The 21,912-nt window shown below is 39.9% G+C and overlaps 2 protein-coding genes across 2 annotated transcripts; both read right to left on the bottom strand.

The window, feature by feature from the left end:
* Nucleotides 1–490: 490 nt before the first annotated feature.
* Nucleotides 491–4,855, bottom strand: LOC145441988 (damage-control phosphatase 1-like). Its single transcript, XM_080319953.1, has 7 exons — nucleotides 4,602–4,855; nucleotides 4,437–4,542; nucleotides 3,694–3,833; nucleotides 3,264–3,359; nucleotides 3,042–3,201; nucleotides 1,727–1,897; nucleotides 491–1,192 (listed from the first exon to the last, which is right to left on the bottom strand). The coding sequence occupies exons 1-7, from the start codon at nucleotides 4,646–4,648 to the stop codon at nucleotides 596–598; spliced, it is 1,317 nt and encodes a 438-aa protein (XP_080176079.1). The 5' UTR covers nucleotides 4,649–4,855; the 3' UTR covers nucleotides 491–595.
* Nucleotides 4,856–6,105: 1,250 nt separating this feature from the next.
* LOC145441989 (tubulin epsilon and delta complex protein 1-like) lies at nucleotides 6,106–13,218 on the bottom strand. The gene is made up of 8 exons (XM_080319954.1): nucleotides 12,968–13,218; nucleotides 12,398–12,480; nucleotides 12,020–12,335; nucleotides 10,003–10,083; nucleotides 9,856–9,942; nucleotides 8,631–8,801; nucleotides 7,751–7,856; nucleotides 6,106–7,076 (listed from the first exon to the last, which is right to left on the bottom strand). The coding sequence occupies exons 1-8, from the start codon at nucleotides 13,103–13,105 to the stop codon at nucleotides 6,877–6,879; spliced, it is 1,182 nt and encodes a 393-aa protein (XP_080176080.1). The 5' UTR covers nucleotides 13,106–13,218; the 3' UTR covers nucleotides 6,106–6,876.
* Nucleotides 13,219–21,912: the final 8,694 nt, after the last annotated feature.

Genomic DNA, 21,912 nt, shown 5'->3' with positions numbered 1-21,912 from the left:
TGATGATGCAAACCAAATTCGGCTAAATTCCAACCACTAGAAGCGAAGTTATTGCAGTAGCAAAATTTATAATTCCGTGATTTAATAATAAATAAGAGTTGGCCAATAAATACCATTTTAATCAAATTTTTCTACTGCAATAACTTCGCTTCTACTGGTTGGAATTGAGTCAAACTTGGTGTGCAGAGTCTCTACTGACAGGGTAACAATTTTATGGGGTCAGCAAAAAAAATTACAACTTTTTTTTTAAAAATTCAAAACTTTCTACTGTAAGAATCTCGCTTCTACTGGTAGGAATTGGGCCAAATTTGGTGCGCAGCGTTGTTTTAACCAACATGATAATTTTATCACGTAGCCAAGCCAGTGAAATTTGAAAGAAAAAAACTGTTTTTGAACAGCCCTACTGACCACCTGCACCTATGTGTAGTTGTGTACTACAAGATTCGTTCTGGAAGTAGGCCCACCCAGACACGTCAAGACAAGAACAAAATGCGATTTAGAGAGTATATTTGCTGTTGAACAGACACGAACGGCATTGCACCTTGTCTCCACATTTAGCAACTAGAACTTTCATAAAACTTGCAAGCGAAACGAACTAAGCATCAAATAACACGACTGCATATTTTCCCGTCACCATCCAATTCGCATCATCCTTTTCAGCCTCCAAATCTCTGCCAGACTTCAACCCGACAACCACATCCGCTTTCAAGGTACGTAGCGAACACAGCGGACTCGGATGGAAGGCCCCCAGAGCATTCTTGAAAGGAGTATCACTGCTCCAAGATAGGTCGGCGACCAATTTACGAAAATTAAGATCACCTTTAAATATCACCAAGTCTGACTGTGCGAGATATTCGTACAAGCTTTCATCTAAGTGCTGCATATCAGTGTATGATGACGGCAAAGTCCAATATTGGCATAAATGTTCCGGTACAATAATAAATGATTTATCCACTAATCTGGACTGCCATCGTTTGCCAAATTCAGACAGCGTGCAGTCGCTTGATGACGTCATCTGTTTTAGTGTGTAATCTACATCCTTTGAGGTAACGTCAGAGATGAACCACGGCATGTTTTTTATGTGGAAATGTATCTTCTGTGCTAGCTTGGACTGCAGCAGAAACTCGGCCAGGCACAGATCCGATAAAAACTCAAATCCCGCGTTGTCGAGCACAATGTCCACTCTGACATCCTGAAAGATTGGAAAAAAAGTTTTTGAATCACTGCAGTTGTTCAAAAATAGCTTTTTTCTTCAAATTCTGCAGGTTGTTTGATAAAATTGCTGGGCTGTATAAAAAAAAAAACGATGCATACCAAATTTGGCTCAATTCCAACCTGTAGAAGTGAATCGAGTTGGAAAATTAGAAATTTAGGAAAAAATGTGAAAACATATTTCGAAATTTTTACTAGCAACCCCCTGAAATTGTTAAGTTTTCTAAAAAACGATGAGTAACAAATTTGGCTCAATTCCAACCGGTAAATGCGAAGTTATTGGTGTTCAAAATTATGGATTTGAAAGAATAATTTTACGGTGGGTAGGTCTACGAAAAAATTTCCCTCTGTAAATAATATTTCTCAAATCGGAAAATTTGTACTCTAATAACTTCGCTTTGAGCCAAATTTGATGTGCAGCATTTTCTCAGTCATCCTAACAAGTTTATCATATTGCCAGTGAAATTTGATGGTAAATGTCATTCTTGAACAATCCTAGTGTTCGCGCACTTACTTTTGCAGCGCTAGTTTGAATCTTTGACAGGCATTGGAAAATTTCGTCGGTCTCGTCAGCTAATATGTATTCTTCCAAACTGCTCATGACTTGAACAGGATCGTGTGAGCCAGGATCATGGCTGACGCCGGCAGAAAGCGACAAATCAAATTTATTGCTCCATAATGACGCCTGAAATGCGTGTAAATTCACAATGCTTTTCCCTCCGAGTACAAGTGATTTCCAAAAAAGTAGTAAAACACTACCTGAGATTTTATGTATGTATATCATGAGTCGGTGTATATGCAGCAAAAACATCGAGGACAACATATATAACATCCTATTCTTATACTCCAAAAAAGTAGAAGCACTTCATTACTGAAATAGCCAACTCCCTTTGACCCCATTTTTTTAAACTACCTACCAAAGTACTTTTCAGACACTTCCAATTCAAGTAGTTTTGACATGTCTTGGAAACTAGTACATCTATGTTTAATTGGGTATAGATTCACGGTGGTACTTTCACTTCATCTTGAGAAGCAAGCTGAATACTTTGACCACCTCTGTTGCCGAGTAATGGAGCATGAATGAAGGTTAGACTATCAATCAAATTCGATCACCAAATTTATGCATATATAGGTGTACTCACTAGTCATTGGTTAAATGTGTATGAATTTCCATTTTCAAACTGTTAACGCTCTAATGTTGCTATAAGTTGAGACTGCCATATTGTACTTCGGCTAGTCCTTTGTGAGTCACGAAAATTTCGAGTCATTTTCAATTCACCACCGGGTCAAGTCCGAGTCCAAGTCAGCGATCAGAGGTTCGAGTCCTAGTCATGGTACTATGACTCGAGTCCGAGTCATGGTACTATGACTCGAGTCCGAGTCCAAGTCATTGTGTTGACTGCTCAGTTTCCAATTAATGTCTTGGTAAACACGCTTTTTATAACTCTCTTTGGCGATATCGAATGGTTCGCATTTACAATATACTATTTTTGCTCAATTTTAGCAGTTTCTGGTCACATTTTCAAGTACCAGTACCAATAGACGAATTTCCCAATAGTGTGGTTACTTTACTATTCTTCGAAACTACAATAAAATGTCGGTCTTGGCCGTCTGAGTCTCGAGACATATGACTTGGTTCGAGTCCTGCGCAATGACTCGAGTCCAAGTCGAGTCAATACACATATTGACTCGAGTCAAGTCGAGTCATCAGAAAATCGTGACTCGAGTCATTACAACCCTGCTTGTTACTGTTTTAACACACATAGATGGCAATGTTTCAAAGATGTTCATTGTAACTACAAATCAGTCAAGCAACTAAATAAACTCACCTTCAAGAATATCTCAAAATATCTGGCCAAGTCAACACCGTTATCTCCCAAAGCCAAATATTTTTGCAGATACTGTAGCAGGACAGATGCGCCCGACATCGACTTTTCCAAAGCTACACTTTTTTGTTGGCAGAACGGGTCGAAATCTTTCATAAATTTACTGAATAGACAGAAATTGTACAGTTATGTCAAATACGATATCATCGAAACGTATTAATTTACCTATTTTGGAGAATGGACGTGATCTGTCGATACATTGCACATTCTACAAAGAGCCACGGCGACTTGAAATGTGATGGGGTATGGTCTTCGTCCTGCCTGAATTAATGGTAAAAAACTTTATATTGTAAAAATTCTGAGTTAGGTAACACAATATTAGGATTCGAGGTTAGAGTCTCATAAAATTACGGTTACGTTCGGGTATCATAAGATTAGGGCTAGGTGAAGGTCGAGTATCGTAAAATTAGGGTCAACATAAATTTCGGATTGCGGTTAGGGTGACTTTGAGATAGCATAATGAGACTCCTACGATATACTAACATGTCGCCAATTCTAAACTCCATAATTTTTGACGTGTTCACGGGGAGCCCTGATTTGTGATGTACGCTAGACCCAAAATTTATTCTTCTAAAATATAACACGTGATATCTACTTGAGCCTTTCCAAAGCGGCATTCCATTTTTCTGTGTCTTTCAGGTCGTCACGGAAATCATTCAGAGGCTTGTCGGTCATCATCTCACTTCTCAGCTTCGATAGCTGGCCAACTACGCTCTTGACATCATTTGCCCCATCCTACGAAAAATTGCGATACACGACGATGCAGTTTATCTTTGTAAGGATGAGTTTTGTCAAGTCATTGGAAAAACTTAAGTGATTTGGAAAAAATTTCAGTGACCCGAGCCATTGTTTTCAAAAATGGGAATGACTTGACAGCCAAGACAGGCATTTAATTGTGACTTGGAAAACTAGTGACGTTACCACATTAATATTTCGTTTATCGGTACTGGAGCTTGAAAAATACGGCCAGAAAATGTTAAGAGTGAGGGAAATGAGTATATTATGAATGCAAGGCATTCGATATCACCGAATTCGAGTTGTGGAAAATGTGGGGTGAACATGACCCAAACTCGAAACTGAGCAGTTAACAAGTTATCACTTGAGCTCGGACCATCGGACCCGAGTCTCAACAACATGACTCAGACTTGACCCGCTGTTCCCAGACTTGTCCTCGGACTTGACTCGGTGGTGAAATGAAAATGACTCGTCTTGACTCACCTCTCATCTACAATAGTAAAATTGACTTGTGACTCTAAACCTTGCGACTTGGTTACTTGCAAGCTTGCAACACTGCATGGAAACCATTCAAAAAAATAATCAAAATGTTGATATACATACCTCCCCGAACTTGTCTTCATACGAAGATATGCATTTGTGAACAGTGTCAATTGTTTTTGTTAAAATTACTGGCAGCCTGTCTTTGACAGTGTCATATGCAAACGACCTGCGTCAACAATTGCGTTTCATGACGTGACGTACAATGGAAATTTTCTCTGCACTCACCCTTCAAATTTTGCAGACAACGGTGAAGGGGTTGGGCATGAATACATCTTGCGTAATTGGGCTGCACAGTGCACTTCCAGCTTCGGAGCATAAACTTCCTGGGCCCTGGGGACCTTTCGAATGGCTCAACTATTGTGCTGTTCAAACCGAAAACATTGTTACCTTAGTTATCCTTGGAGGAAAAGTTACTTTCTGTGTTAAAACAATACTTCGCTAGGTACTTGTCTAGTACCTACACAACCTATGCCAATTGCCAAAGTCAACACGGTGGTCCGACTCCGAATTCGAATGCCGCACAGAACTTGCCAGGCCAGATACGCAAGCGGCGATTTGTATTGCAAAAATCATGACGACATCTAGAGTAATATAATCAAAGTCTGTTGAGTCAGGAGGTGTCGCTAACGTTGACAAATTTAGAAATTTACGGGCATAAGAATGAGTTTTTTACCATAAATTATATATCGATTCAATATATCACAAGAATAACAATGTAATGAAAAGAAAGGAATTGGTCGAAACGACATGACGAAGTTGATCAAACAAACTCGTACCTCGGCCTAGAACTTGTTGCGTCGTTCTAATAGCGTAATAATCGTCAGATTGTATATTTTCATCGGATCAAGACACAAAATATACAATGCGATTTGTGCGATACACAAGACACAAGCGATGTAATGTACAGATTGGATTTGGAGGATGCCGAAACGGCCAGTTGCTGTCTCATCATCTAGTATCCACCTCGACCCGGTGCCAGGAGTCATAGTGTTCGACATTAATCATTATTCAGCGGTCTTTAGACCTCTTTCCGTACGCTACTCCATCGGGTTTTATTCTGTTTTTTTTGTCGCCACAATAGTGTTGAACCGGGCAACAGGGGAGCCCAGATGAGCCTCCAATACGGAATGGAAGACGGGCCGCCTGCGTAGCTAGTGCTGGATTGGATGTCACCACTACGCTAATAAGTCCCTAACCCAATAGATTCCCGGAAGATAACACAATTTTTACATCGCTTATTAGTTATTCCGCACGATTCAAACCTGCAAACTGACCACTACCTCATCGTCTTCAGTACAGCCCCGGTGCCTCCGACAATTATGGACTTGCACTACAACCTCTTCTCGGAGATGCCGAAATAGTTCAGATCATGTATATATCACAGCACCCCATCTTAGTCGCTAGAATCTTTCCGCTGTGTTCATCATCATTGGTTTATTAGCAATTTCATCAGTTCAATACACCACAAAAAATGCGATACAATGAAAAGAAAGGAAGATGTCGAAGCGACTAGGAGTTGTCTATGGAATCAGACACCCACCTTGGCCTAGGCGATGTAATGAGGAGGCATGCACACTGAATGAAAGTAAGAAGATAGTATTGAAAAAGGAAGCGACAAGAAATAGGGCGGCATGTCATGGAAAGCGAGATCGATAGGTCAGTCGTGGTCCGGTAATCTTGAGGATGGACTGTATTTATTTAGTAGTAATTGCTTGTATTTCGACTTGAATGTGGACATGCTCGTCGACTGCCGGCGGGATACTGTTCCACACATCAGGTCCGGCATATTTGATAGAGCGATGATCTGTTCGGTCGATCATATGATATTTGGACGACGTGGACGCGCGTGTTGTACTTGTGCGCTTCTACAATAGATACAATCTCAAACCTGGTCACGCCTATATTGTGCAAGTTAAGACCACCTTTACTAAGAGACTACACAGGACATACGATATCAATCAACCAACGAAGCCAGTATCAGTAATAATAGTTCACGAGATCTATCGAACGTTCTCAACTATAACAACTGCAAATTAAGTAAAGCGGCCCAAACACGGAGAAAAATAAATTCAAGTGCAAGAATATATATTGAAAAAGTAAGCGATAATGGAATGCGCGTAAATGTACAAAGAAGCAGGGTTCTAACTAAGTCACAAGTCAATTTCTTTTGATAGTTCTGACTCAAGTTATTTTCAATTCACCATAGAGTCAAGTCCGAGTGTTTACTGTTCATTATCAAGTTCAAGTCAGGTTCAACTTACTTCCGTGAAGCTCTTGAGTGATACCGAAGGTCTCGGAATCATAATATAGTTTCTGTGTCTCTTTTTGAAGTATCGGTCCTGATATATGAGACTGGAATAAGTCATACAGAATGTGTCAAGTCGTATTGTATGGTAGAGCCAACGAAACAACGCGTCCCGAGTGATTAAAGCCCTGCTACGATGACATGAAATATTGCAGTAATTTTCAATGTGCATTTGAGCCAAGGTTATAACAACTGTCAATTGCTGATACGTTTCCGCTTCGTAGGTCGCACTAGAATAGCATTGTCGAACTGGGCAGAGACGGCTTCTATCTTTTTTTGCAGTTTTCTTTTCTCGTTTTCGAGCCATCTCCGGTTTCGGGCATTTACGGCCTTTAGTATTTCGATATCGTTCTCGATGGTGGGCAGCGCTTCGTTCACAACACCAGAAATTGAACCTGTTGAAAGATCGAAGGTAAGACGCCATCATTGCTGGGTTTGATGGTAGATACCAGTACTACCAAGGTTGGATAATTAGAACATTTTCAGCTTTTCAGTTCGAAAAAGCTTGGAATTGAGAAAGGAATACAGGAAAAACCAACTTCAGTACATATCAAGAGTTGAATCTTGAGAAAATTCTACGGTTTTCAAAATTGGATTAGAATTATAACTGCAGTTTTCCCAAATTAGAATTACTGAATTTGCAAAAACTTGGAAATTGAATTAAGTCCGAACAAGAAAGAAATAAAACAAAAATCAAGTTATGCTCACTAGCTCACATCAAGATTCTTTCGAGAGTTGGATAAGGAAATTTTCAGATTTTCCAAAATATATTAGAATTCCTATATTTTTTTGAAAACCAGGAAATTGAATTATATACCGAATGAGAAAGAAATACAGCAAAAAACTGGTTAAGTTCATATCAGATCAGAATTCATTCTTTTTAGCATGCGAATGGCAAATGTCACAGTTCTATTTTAACATTTTCAAGAAAACCGTGAATTAGAATAGAAGTGAAATTAGAGAATAGAAACATTTCACAAATTAGACTAGAAGTATGCTATCGGCATTTTGCCCTAACTAGTGTTTTCAGACAACTAGAATTATCTAGCAGTCCAAGTCTGGTACGTACGTCTTTCTCTCAGTTTAGGTCGACGGTCGCGATCGAGAACAAGCCTCGTCTGCTGCGACGCCGCCTCTTGAAGTAATCTGGTCATCTCTTCTGGGCTCGGTGTTGACTGAATATTGAAAAAAAAATCAATATCAAAAATGCGGTCCAGAAGGAAATACTTTATTTTTCCAGCGTAGCCATGTAGGTTATGTCCAGTTGTGCTGCTTGTGTTTACAGACTACTCAGTTTCGGCAAAAAAAACTCCAGAAGCCATTCCAGTCAGTAGGTTACAAGCAGGCAAAACCTACTTCTACTTTACAAAATCAAAAGCGTAGAAGTAAGCAGTTCAAAAAACAGTGGAAGTGAAAGTAGTCTGAAAGATAACCGCTCACATATACTTAACTACTTGGAAAAAGTATAAATACTTCATTAATGACCAGTAGGGCTGTTCAAAACCAATTTTTTTCCTGAATCTTGCTGGCTAGGTGATTAAATCGTCAGGTTGCCTTAAAAAAAACGACGCACACCAAATTTGAATTCATTCTAACCGGGAATCGCGGATTTCTTACAGTTTGAAAATTTGGAATTTACTAAAACATGCAAAATTTTTTAAAAATATTTCTGTCAACTCCATGATATTGTTGCTTTTCTCAAAAACGATGCAAAACAAATTTAACTCAATTCCAACTCCTAGAAGCGGAGTTATTGGAGTCAGCAAAATTTGAATTTATTGATAGAATTTTTTCAAAGTTTACTGGTAACCCAATGAAATAGTTGAGTTGTCTAAAAACGATCGATATCAAATTTGGCTCCATTCCAACCAGTAGAAGAAACGCTATTGGTGTTCAAAATCTTGGATTTGAAATAATAGTATTTACGGTGGGTAGTTCTATAAACCCACCCCAGACCGTGCCTCCGCATTTGCCATGAGACATTCACACAGTTTCATCTTCAAGGCGTACACTTTTCTTTCTAGCTGAATCTGCAAAGGGTTTTCCGCTATTTCCGTCCGCAAATTTTCCGACACGTCTCGACTTTGATGAAAATCCTCCGTAGGAGCCAAAACGCTGTTCTGTGGAAAACGGCCGATGATCAAGTATTTGTGACAGGATATCAGACTTGTACAAACAACCAGTCTGGTTGGTTAAAAGCCGACCAACTACTATTTTATCGAGTAGTTCCGGTTGTAGTTGCGTATTTAAAACAAGTTAGTTGCTGAAGAACTGGGAAACTTGTCGTCTTTTGGCATGAATCGTGATACCGGTGTTGTGTTGTATGATATTCTTGAAGCCATTGCTATCTCAGAATCATCGTTACCAAGGGTGGCATAGCCAGTGGGTGGGTTTTGAGGGTCGAAATACCGCCCACTTCATACATCGAGTATTCGGAGGGTTGTAATGACTCGAGTCAATTTTTCAAATATCGGTAAAATGACTCGTCTCGAGTCATTTTGTGTATTGACTCTATCTGTACTCGAGTCATTGTGCATGACTCGAACCAAGTCCTATGACTCGAGACTAGGACGGCCAAGACAGACATTAGATTGTAACTTTGAAGAATAGTAAAGTTAGCACATTATTGGGATTTCAACTATCAGTGCCGATACTTGGAAATAGGGCCAGAAACTGTTAAAACTGAGGATAACTACAATATTATAAATGCTGGTCATACTATATCACTCGAGCAGAGTTGGAAAATTGGGTTGAACCGGATTGGACTCAAAACGGAATAGTGAGCACAATGACATGGACTCGAGTCACAACGCTATGACTCGGACTCTACTCACTGACTTAGACTTGACTCGGTGGTGAATTGAAAATGACTTGGCTTGACTCGAATCAAAACTATAAAAGTGAGATTGACTTGCGACTTGGTTACAACATTGAGTATTCGAATAAGACTCATTATGACAGCAAAAGAATGCAATGACGCGCAAGTTTAAAACGAACCATTCATGATTACACTAAATAATCGTAACCATAACTAAGTACCAACACGTGAATTCAACAAAAGCAAGATGCTTCCTTGCATGCAAAAAAGACTTTCTTACATAGGCACACTATGATAGAGACGACTGTGCTGTCTGTATCCCATTGATAAGTTGGATACACAGACACACCACTCACCATCCAAACCCAGAATATTGACTGCAATTGCCTCCATTCAGAACATGCTTTCAACAAATTGATCTTCTTTTCAACCAGTCGTTCATACTGAAACAAGTATCACCTTCTAAATAAGTCATAACGTGGAGCTTGCTAGACAACTTTTACCTGCTTTGCTATTGATGGCGATTGGTAAACATTTAGCAGCAAGGGGCAATCCTTAATGAACGAATCCACATCTGCTGTCAGCTGTAAGAAATAAATCGCATCAAGTTACAGTGTGAAGGCAAATCACAAAGCTCGCATTCATCGTTTCAAACCTGCAATATTGAATGATTTGAATTTTTTGAGTAAGATACCATATGCAGCATATTGACATAAGTAATTTCAAGAAATAAGTATCAAAATATATCTCAAAGCAGTTCTCTTTACCACACCAGTGCAAGGAAGTTTGAGTCGGATAACATTGAAGCTTCTTTTATGAATTAACTTGAAAGTTCCAACTGCTGCAGTGAAATCAGTACAAATAGAGTTATGATTATTAGGTTTGATAAGAAGTCAAAATCGAATAATCACAGTTACCACAAGAAATACAAATAATCTGAGTAGGCTACCGAATCCAAGTGTTAAAACATGTTTTTTTTTTCAAGTATTGAAATTATAGCCTAGCCTCTTTCCACCAAAAGATGTATGAAAATTATGGCTTCAATAATTTTTCTCCACATAGACACCTGGAACCCTGAATTACTCATATCACCTCATCCAGAACATATACACAGTACATTCCGATTGTTACAAAGTGTTAAGAAATAGGTAAGGCCTGGCCTTATTTTCACCGTGGTCACTTAAAATGTACAGATTTGAATGTGGGTGATATTCTTTTAGAAGCATAATGCTCGATTTGGTATCTAAAAACTCAGACACTAGAATTTGCTTAGCGCTATATACAGGCCGTGTTATTTTTGGCATATGCCAAAACTGGTAAAAATAAATTATTTTTGGCATTTTTCGATTTTTATTTTTGGCAGTTTTGGCATCGCCCTCTAAATATATAGTTTTAGCCTCGAATTAGTCACAAAAACGCTTTATTTGGGCTAGTTTGTCTAAAGACGCCACAAAATGTGCAGTATCCACGTATAATCAGTGCCAACAAACAATAAGAAGAAAAAACCTAACGATTTCATAGGTTAATAATACCAAACGAAACCACAAAATGTGCAGTATCCATCGGAATCGGTGCCAATAAGCAAAAGAAAAGCCTAACAAACACGCTCAACAGCTGATTGTTACAGAGCTTCAAAATCTTTGAAGGGCCGAACCGGCTTCCATTCATCATGAAAAGAGATCACTTCGCCAGTGCCATCGATCTCATCGCGGAAAGAATTTTCTTCCTGATCCTTTTCCAGGAGTTTCCTGTGTTGTCTCTCAACACATTCTATTTAGTAGCCCGACTATCATTTCTTTTTCAGTCTACCGATATATTTTCGGAGGACTTTTGTCACTTCAAGTGGCTTTAATATTACCAACTCCCATGGAAGAGTCCTGGGCAGGTTAGCTTGTTTAAAAACATTGACGCAACAAGACTGTCTGGCAAAGCGAGACTATCCAGCTCAAAAATAGCCAGACAGTTTGTTGCGTCACAATGTTCAACTCGATCACAATGCACAAGTCGTGGTTGATTTGGGGCGTTCCAGTTCCATGAGCAGAATATAATTTATATTTCAATAATCAGTACTGCGACAGCTTCTCATTGATACCCGTTTTATCAAATTTAGCGCTCAACAAGCCGGTCAAAAATGGTCGTAAAATTGCCTTTGGACAAATCGAAAGTATGACGTAAACCTAATGCAGTCAGCCGTTCAATTTCACTGTGCTTTCACCCCTAATGGGTGGGCTGGACCCAGATTAAGAAACCTGCCTTTCACAAACGCTCTTCTCGCTTGTAACGCAGTCCTGTTAACACAATACCATGAAAGAAATACACTATTTGGGAGGCGGTGTTATTTTTGGCATATGCCAAAAATTGCTTATTTTTGGCATTTTCAAATTTTTATTTTTGGCAGTTTTGGCATCTGGCACCTGAAATGCCAAAAATAACACGGCCTGGCTATATAGAAGTTCCATCCAACACATAAAATGATTTTAAAATTTCAAAGAATCATTTCCAGATACACAAATACATTACCTTCATTGAAGTTACTTCTATTCCAACAGAGGCCGCTATATACTGCTTTTTCAGCAAAGACAATTTACAAATAGACGACGTCAATCCGCTAACTCGTGCATAAATGGAATCAGGAGCCGCTCCATCGCGTACACCGGGGTCGCGGCTTGACTGCTGCTTTTTCAGCAACGTCTTTATATCCACAGGTTCACAACCTTCCGCGCATATTTTGTCAATACATCCGGTCACACGCATATACCATGTTATCGCAAACAACAGTTCTCTGCTTGATTCTGGAGAGCCATCGTCCGACGCCAAAAGTTGTGAACGAGGATACCTGTTGTAGATTGAAAAATTCTTGCAGCTATCAATTAAGAGTGGGCACAATAATGACTTCACCTTAATGATGTCATTCTCAAAGAAATCTGCGTCCAATCGGAAACGGATAGCAATCTTTGAAGAAGTTCTGCTAAGACGGGTACCTGCGAAAGTGTTCAATGCTAATTGAAAGTTTTCAGTCGGTCAAAGAATTATAGGCATTGCCATTGGCAAATTTTGTCGGATAATTCTGTTTATATGATGAATTATCGAGACTACACATTTCAGGCAGTTTAGACTTTGATTCGTGGGCCTTGGAGTCAACTTTCAAGAAAATACGCCAACCTAGTTCGTGCCTCAGAAGGTGTTTGTGTAGCCCACCATACAAAATTAGTACATTGGGCTGAAGCGATCTCAATTATTCGAAATTTCATGCCGGGCAATGTCATATTTACATTTGGTGATACGATTGTCGATATGCAATGTTCTTTACGATTCTCTAGCCTACTAGTTGCTGATAATTACCCATGACAAATGCCAGCCCAAAATATTCGGGTTCATTACAATATGGATATATCATTCAATTGTATATTGAAGGTAATTATCTCAAAGAAGCATTTCAAGTATCAACAGCTATACAGTTCAACTTACTGATTTCGGTTTGTCAAATTTTGCGAGCCGTATGTCCTCCGGATTTAGCTTCTCAAACACACCAGAATACTTGAAAATCTTGCACAGTGATAATATTGCATTCTTGAGTTCACTTGTCCGTGGTGGCTGTTGTGTCATTTTCCACAGCGGAGATGTGATTAGCTTCGACAGCACTCACAGAAGATTGTCAAGTTCAGAATTTTAGAATTTATAGTCTGATAAGTGAATGGACAAAATATCATACTGTTAAAAAACAGGTGCACAAAGGAGCAAGAGCTATTTTGATAGATTCAGATACATGAAAATATTCGGGCTTATTTCAATATGAATACTATTGAATATCATCATCATCATTGGTTTATTAGCAATTTTATCAGTTCAATACACCACAGAAATGCGATACAATAAAAAGACAGGAAGATGTCGAAGCGACAAGGAGCAGTCTATGGAATCTGACACCCACCTTGGCCTAGGCGATGTAAAGAGGAGGCATGCACACTGAATGAAAGTAAAGAAGATAGTATAGAAAAAGAATGCGACAAGAAATAGGGCGGCATGTCATGGGAAGCGAGATCGATAGGTCAGTCGTGGTCCGGTAATCTTGAGGATGGACTGTATTTATTTAGTAATAATTGCTTGTATTTTGACTTGAATGTGGACATGCTCGTCGACTGTCGGATGGCCGGCGGGATACTGTTCCACACATCAGGTCCGGCATATTTGATGGAGCGATGATCTTTTCGGTCGATCATATGATATTTGGACGACGTGGACGCGCGTGTGTTGTACTTGTGCGCTTTTGATTCAGAGGTAAAGAAGTCATTGAAATATTCGGGGCAACGACCGCAGTGAAACTGATACATAAACTTGGCGATTTCTAGTTTCCGCATATCTTCTATGTTTAGGACGCCGAATCTCTTCAGCAGCGACTTATTGGATGGGCAGCCAGGCCCCTTTGGGGCCCTAGCTATGATTCGGAGTACTTTATGCTGTAGTTTCTGCAGTGGCTTGAGTGCAGTTTTACTGGCAGCCCCCCAACAGAGGATGCCATAATGTAACTTCGATTGGATTAAGGATTTAAAGAGTATCAGAAGAACCCATGCTGGCATTAAGCGCCAAAGGCTGTAGAACAGGCCGCACTTCGGTGATAATTTAGTTTCTAGGGACTGAATATGACTCTTCGTCTCTTCCAGGACATGTTCGAGTCCAGTAAAACTCCGAGATATTTGAATACTGGGGTGCATTTGGACATCATGTCTGAGGTGTGTTCGGCATGTGTTGCCATTCGTGCGTGGTGTTTACGGCTGTGTTCGGACATCATGTCTGAGGTGTGGTTGGCCTCGGCCTGTGTTGCCATTCGAACATGGTGTCTGCTGTCTGGCGCGTGTTCGAACATCATGTCTGGGATGTGTTCGGACTGGATTACCACTATGAGCTGTGACATCGTGCCTTAGCCTTGAATATGTTTGGTAGGCCTACTGGCTACTCCTACTACAACTGACCTTGGTGAATGAATATAGCGACTGACCTTATATCAAACATGAGACTGACCGTATTTCTTCAAACATGACGATCCTTATTTCAAGCATGACCTTATTCTAAACATAATCGAACCAACCCTGTAGACATACGGAACTATATACTTCTAAATCATTCATAGTTAGTTGAATCAATTAACTGGATCGGTAGTTTGTGCAAGTTTGGTGTCGGCGTAACTTATTTCAGCATAACAGTTGAAAATCACAGCTAACATTTCAAAGGTTCCGATTACGAATTACCGTACTGCTGCTAACCTACACCGCTAAGCCCATGGAAAACTGTGGCTATGGAAAACGGAATGGCTAAGCCCGTCATCTGTTGTTATTTTTATTATAATGTCATGTTGCAGTCAGTTGCGCGCTTTAGCTTGAAATCAAAGTCACTCAACTATGACTCAGTCGAGTGATTTTGCTTGAAATAACCACTGAGCTATATAAACACTAGGCCACGGTCGACTGCGTTTGGGGTGAGCTCTGGCCATGGATAAGGTTGACATTATAGGACACTATGTTGACATTTTGTCTGGGTTTTGCGTAACAGGATTAGGATTTGGACAATGCCTGAGGTAAATTTCGAATTATCGTGTGAAGTTTGCACGAATTTGAGTGACATGTATGATAAGAACGAAGTAGCGTTCGGCCTAACCATAACCTGTGTAAAGTATAGGGTTACCATATTTTGAGATACGAAAAAAGATGACACTATTTAGAAGTTACAAAAGCGTAAGAGAAAACGGGCAATTTGGAAATTTTTGTGGCTTATGTTATTGGGTTGACTAAAATTAGAAAGATAATTTTTCTAACCAGACGCCCGAAAGACCCCTTCCCACGTATAATCGGTTGGAACCAATGCGATATATATTATATATACAGTTTCCAATCATTGTATCTACCGTATATCCAGGGCCGTAGCAGCACTTCGTCAGCCCCCCCCCCCATACGATGATAATCCGACCCCGACCCCGCTCAGGTTTTACACTGTTTATCGTTAGTTACCATCTACATCACTGGTTCCCAACCTTTTTCGGTGTCGAGGCCAAATTTAGAATTTCAGAGTACGATCGGGGCCGCACGAATACCAGGGCAATGAAACGGACCGAAAATAGTCATCAAAATATGAAAATTGGCATTGCTCCGATCAATCGCTCGAAGCCATTGGCCATTGTTATGGTCATTGTGTTGCTGCGCTCCCACTGTTCAGAACAATCGACTTTGGTGGCTACTTCGGAGCAGTTTTATTGCTCTGGCGAGATTTCAATTCGTATTTTTGGAATCAGTACGACAGTAGCTTTCAAATTATTCGGACGCTTTGGTCGTGAGCTGTAGGAATACCAATTATGCTGCTTTCGGGGCCGTTTAGTGAGTTCGCTTTAATTGCCTGGACGCGCGAAGCGCGGAAATTTTTTGTGATTCATAATTGAATCTGTCAGCATGATCGGGAATCGCATATATATTGCTATCAATTTTTATCCTCTCTCTGCTCACGTAATCAGTTTTACAGGTAGAGCCGAGGGAGGTGTGTTTGAAAAGGTAGGACCCCTCAATAATAATTAAACATCTCCGGGCCTATATCCGTTGACAGGAACGAAAGAGCACTTCGTGAGCCCCCCACTCCCCAAAAAACTTTGGCCTTGGGCTCCCAGGGTGACAAACCTACTCCTATCACCTTGTTCGCTTGTACCACGAAATTAGCTGAGCAAGCGCGAAGCGTCAAATTTTCGATAATTTATGATAAAATCGGTCAATATTATTGGGAATTGCATATATATTGCTATCAATTTCTTGTCCTCTTTGCTCACGTAATCATATTTACCGGTAGAGCTAAGTGAGGTGTCTTGGACACTGTAGAGCCCGATGGTATGACCCCGTACCATGATGTTTATTCGTGACCTCCTGTCTGCTATATCAAAAAATATAGAATAGCCCAAACGTAAGCTACTAAACTAAGAGACGCACACTATTTCAAATTGGTATTTCTTCACTGGAATATAATTTGTTCCTGCGGGATGATATGTGTCTTGTGAGGTTCAGATTGCCAAGACAGTATTTTGTATATATAGCGAAGCTTCGGTCAGCATAAGGACAGCCCTTTTCGGCCAAGGTTTTCTCGCTGCCAATCGTTCTGACACACTCCTTGGAGTCGCATGTTACATGGCGTTAAATTATTAATATTCCATAAATATATTTTTTGGGGGGAATGACTATCCAAAAGTCAAGATATTTGGCAGCATGAAATCACGCCTAGAGTAAAAAGATGCACAAATTTTCAAAATTACTCTATAATTTATGCTTATTCACGAAATAATTTTGAGCCCCCTTCGAGCTCGCCCCCCCCAATTGGAGGTAGTGGCATGCCGCAGTTACGGTCCTGTCTATACCTATATGTAGAGCTACTGCTCGTTACACTGGAAAGTTAGAGCACATTGCATTGAAACAGCAGCGACGTAACGTTAGCAGTCTACTCACGACTTTCCTACAATCCTAATTAAAAACTCCAGACTTCAAGCCAAGTACGTGCATTTTATAAATATAAAATTTTATTTTTTGTCAATACTCGATTTATTAATATTTTGTGCGGGCCGCAAGAAGGCTATCTGCGGGCCGCGGTTGGGAATCACTGATCTACATTGAGGACGTTAGCTGAATCAGCTTTTCTCGCCTGCTCGCGCGAAGCGCGAAAAACTCATATAATTCATGATTGAATCAGTCAATATGATCGGGAATTGCATACATATTGCTATCAATTTTTATCCTCTCTCTGCTCACGTAACCAAATTTACAGCTAGAGCTGAGCGAGGTGTGTTTGAAAAAAGTAGGACCCCTCAATAATAATTAAACATCGTCCGTCGTATACCCGTTTGCAGGAACGGAGCAGCACTTCGCCAGACACCCCAAAAAAACTTAGGTCTTGGGATCCCATAGGATGATAAACTTATCCCCAATTACGTTGTTCGCTTTTGCCACGTAATTAGTCGTACTGTATAGTGAGCCAGCGCTAAGCGCGAAAATTTTCGGTAATTCATGATAAAATCGGTCAATAAGATCGGGAATTACATAAATATTGCTATCAATTTCTTGTCCTCTGCACACGTAATCAGATTTACCGGTAGAGCTGAGTGAGGTGTTATGGAAACTGTAGGGGCCGTTGGTAAGACTCCGTAACATGATGTTATTTCGTGACCTCCTGTCTGCTATATCTAAAATCTAGAATTGCCCAAACGTAGGCTACTAAACTAAAAGACGCACACGATTTCAAATTGGTATTTCTTCACTGGCATATAATTTTTCCTTGCGGTATGGTATTTGTCTTGTTAGGTTCAGATTGCCAAGACAGGAACATTCGGCGCCAGTCATTTAGGCGCATAATTAAACTTATATGTATTTTTTATATATAACGAAGTTTACGGTCAGCATAAGGGCAGTCCTTTTCGGCCAAGGTTTTATCGCTGTCGATCGTTCTGGCACACTTCTTGGAGTCGCATATTACATGGCCTAAAACTTCATATATCTTGGTGCATCGTGGCCCGACAATGACCAACGCCGATACGCCCATTTCCATAAATCTTGCGTATTTTTTTCTTGGGAGAAGAGTACCCAAAATCAAGATAATTGGCAACTTGAAATCACGCGCAGCGCGAAAAATTGATGAAAAAGCTGCATAAATTTTTGAAAAATACTCTGTAATTTATGCTAATTCACGAAATAATTCTGGGCCCCCTTCGAGCTCGCCCCCCCCCCCAAGTGGGGGGTTTGGGGTGCGGCAGTTACGGCACTGCGTATATCATTGGTTGGAACTGACCTTTTTTATTGAACCTACCGACGATCGGGGTCTATAGATACCGTGTAAATTTCCTTCAGTTCCGTCGAAATCCAGCTGTCACGTCTATTATGACATTTTATAGTTGCATTTGTACACTCTCACTGCTATAAAAAGGCAGTGTTGGGATGACTCGAGTCACCTTTTTCGTATGACTTGACTTGACTCGAGTCACTTTGCTAAAATGACTTGACTTGACTTGACTTGACTCGGCGTATCAGAAATGTGGATTGACTCGTGACTCGGAGCAAAATTCACGAGTCAATTTCAAGTCATCAATTAATCGGTGTCGATAAAAATCACTGTATCTTGCATATGTTCGGATTGCTCGCGAAACGCTGAGCAACCAACCATTCAATGATCGTGCGAGCGATCAACCATTCAATGATCGTGCGTTTGACAGAGCCTCCATTGTTTTCTCACAAATAAATTGACCATAAACTAAGTGGTCGAAGCTTACAGCTTGTCGTAAACTAGTAGTAGAGTAATTTAATAGCAAAATATCTATTTCTGTTCTCTCTGTTCTTACCTTTAACCAAACCTATTGTTTTATTGAAATTGAATTTGAATATAGTTTATATACCCATCAACCATTGGCGTAAATGAGTAATGTATTGCATCTTATCAATCCGTTTATTTATTCTCTATTTGGGCTGGTAATTAAAAACTGAGGCTAAAGCAATTACTTACGTAGTTTAGCAGTTCTATACGTATATGTGAGCTATACAGCGCTTTATTAGGTGTATATTCAACAGTATATTCGTTCATCGGTTCAGAATCAATGACCGTCTCAATCTGTATTTCAGACAGCTAGCAAAATGCAATGACGAAATCAAGCCTCATACTTCGAAAAGGCAACTTGACTTGAATTGAGACTTGACTTGACTCGACTTGACTCGAGTCACCTCCAAAAATCGAGTTACTTGACTTGACTCGAGTCACCTTCGAAAATCGATTGACTTGACTTGACTCGAGTCAAAATATGCAATGACTCGAAATGACTCGTGACTCGAAGGTGGTGACTTGATCCCAACACTGTAAAAAGGGAACAAATCCTACTTGTTGCAATGCTGAATGAATCTTAAATATGATTATCAGTTTAATAATAATTTGATCCTTCAAATACATCACAGGATTGTGATGCAATGAAAAGGTAAGTGTCGAAACGACTTCGAGTAGTTAAAAAGAAGTCTGATTGGAAATCGGTGTTAGCCAACAGTTTCCGTATTGCACTGATCGACTGACGGCCAGCTCTCATAACATTACTGAGCAGAGAGCAGACAGTTCCAAGAAGCTCCATTTAATATCACAGACCAACAAAATAGTGGTCAAAACTTCGGAATTTTCCAGGTTCAAATAATACTACGATACAATAATTTCTATTTGAGCCCCCCAAAATAGTAGCCTACACGATCCGCACGATTCGAGTCCGAAATATTTTCCAAAGTCAAGCCTGAACTGCAAAACTTCGACCAGCAGCTCAGATCACGAATATCTCTGAAAGGGGGCGATGGCGTAAAAAGGCGAAGTAGCCTACCACAGATTTACAATTGTACTGTAGGCCTACAGTAGGCTATACATTGATGAAACTGTAGACCACATTTCGATGACGCACTGGCACAGTGTACAATCGCCATGACCGCGCGAACCCGTGCCAAACTGCTCAATCTGTACTCATCCCGGAAATTTGAATTGTCATGCACCAGGTGTGGGATCCAGAGTTGGATCAATTGTAATTTGTAATTGAGCTGAATGTAATTAATTACATTTTTCAATGTAATTTTAATATAATTGTAATTGAAGCATTTTTATTTTGTGTAATTGTAATTGTAATTGTAATTTGACAAAAATTTTGCTCAATTACAATTTCAATTACATTAAATTGCTATTGAGACCTGACAAGCACAACATAAAATAATTGACTTATAATGCATTCTCTTTAAATGTCGACAAGGAATTTAGTGGATCCATTCGCGAAAGCCCTTGACTGCGCCCTTGCGGGTGAAGTTATTCTTCCCGCTATGCTGGCCTCGGCTGACATTGTATACAATTAGTAGATTACTAACCAACGGATGGATTCGCAACACGTGACTCACGATTGAATACGCCGAGAAGCGAACTGTTGAGCCGGCTAAAAGCAGCAGAATTGATAGTCCCATAGCTGGCGATCCAAGCGTCGAAATTTGATATGTATTGGCCTAATCGAAAGCTAGTGTCGCACTGATTCCGCCATAAAAGTATATTTCCAGGCAATGGTACCATCCCAAAATAGTCGTGAAATTCTGGGAATCGGCATTGTTCTGAACAATCGCTGAGCGTAATTGGTCATTGTTGTGGTCAGTCATGCTGCTGCGGCGCGCTCACTTTTCAGAACAGTCGGGCCTTAAACGACTATTTTGGAGCAGTTACATTGCCCTGACGAGATTTTAATTTGTATTTTCGGAATTAGTGCATCAATAGCTTACGATAAAGACCAGATGCATCAAATTTGGACGCTTGGATCGCCAGCTCTAGGACTACAAAGTTTGCTGCTTTTAGCCGGCTCTGCAGTACGTTTGTCGGTGCATTCATCCGTGACTCACATCTTGCGAATCTATCCGTGGGTTGGCAATCTACAATACGATTTCAGATCACGATGCTGCATCGTTACTTCGTTTGGCTGACTAACCATACCACTGGATATTATATAACATCTTATCTGAAAAAGCACGGCTTTGTTTTTACTCCTCATCCTAATTCCTACGTCCCTCGATAAAAATAATATTATTTCTTTAATTATATACTATATACGCAAATCCAACACGTGCATATATTATAATACTTTTTTCAACGACATACTGCATACTGGAATAGTTCGAAAACGTTTTTTCTTTTTATTAATAAACGGGTATTTGCGTATCATGAATGAAACATGAATACTTGAATTGTTGTTTATTACGACGCTACGGTTGTCAAGGAGCCCGGTTGAATTTATGATTATTCAATTACATGTTCAATAGCAGCAATTGTAATTGTAATTGTAATGTAATTGAAGCAAGCAAGGAGTAATTGTAATTGTAATTTGATATTTTTAGCATGGAGTAATTGTAATTGTAATGTAATTGAAGCATGCATGAAAGTAATTGTAATTGTAAATGCAATTGAGCCGAAATAATGTAATTGATCCAACTCTGGTGGGATCATCTATAAATCAGTGTGAAAAAACATAAGACACACGAGAAAGGCTATCAAAACATGTGTCTTCATTCAAATTATACACAAGCAGACCCAACCGAACAAATAGCCTACTAGTCAGCCCTCGCGATTACCGGACCACGAGCCGACGTGTCCAGTCCACCTCGCCTTGTAACATGTCTACTATTTTCGTCAGTGTCCCTTTATGTCATCTTCCATTACTGTTCATGTGTGCGTGCCTCATCTTTACATTGCCTATGTCCGGGTGGTTGTCTGATTTCAAAGAATACTTCAAGTCGTTTCGAAATTTTCTTATCTTTTCATTGTATCGAAATATTGTGGTGCGTTGATAGGATTAAGTTGTTAATAATTAACGAAGCCGAGTCGTGATTCAATTTCCATATTCCTGAGTGGAA

This window comes from Botryllus schlosseri, chromosome 6 (assembly GCF_051294905.1).
Source record: "Botryllus schlosseri isolate E-star chromosome 6, Bs_hap1, whole genome shotgun sequence".
Classification (NCBI taxonomy): domain Eukaryota; kingdom Metazoa; phylum Chordata; class Ascidiacea; order Stolidobranchia; family Styelidae; genus Botryllus; species Botryllus schlosseri.
Note: the sequence above shows the minus strand (reverse complement) of the source record. Positions and strands in the feature narration are given on the sequence as shown.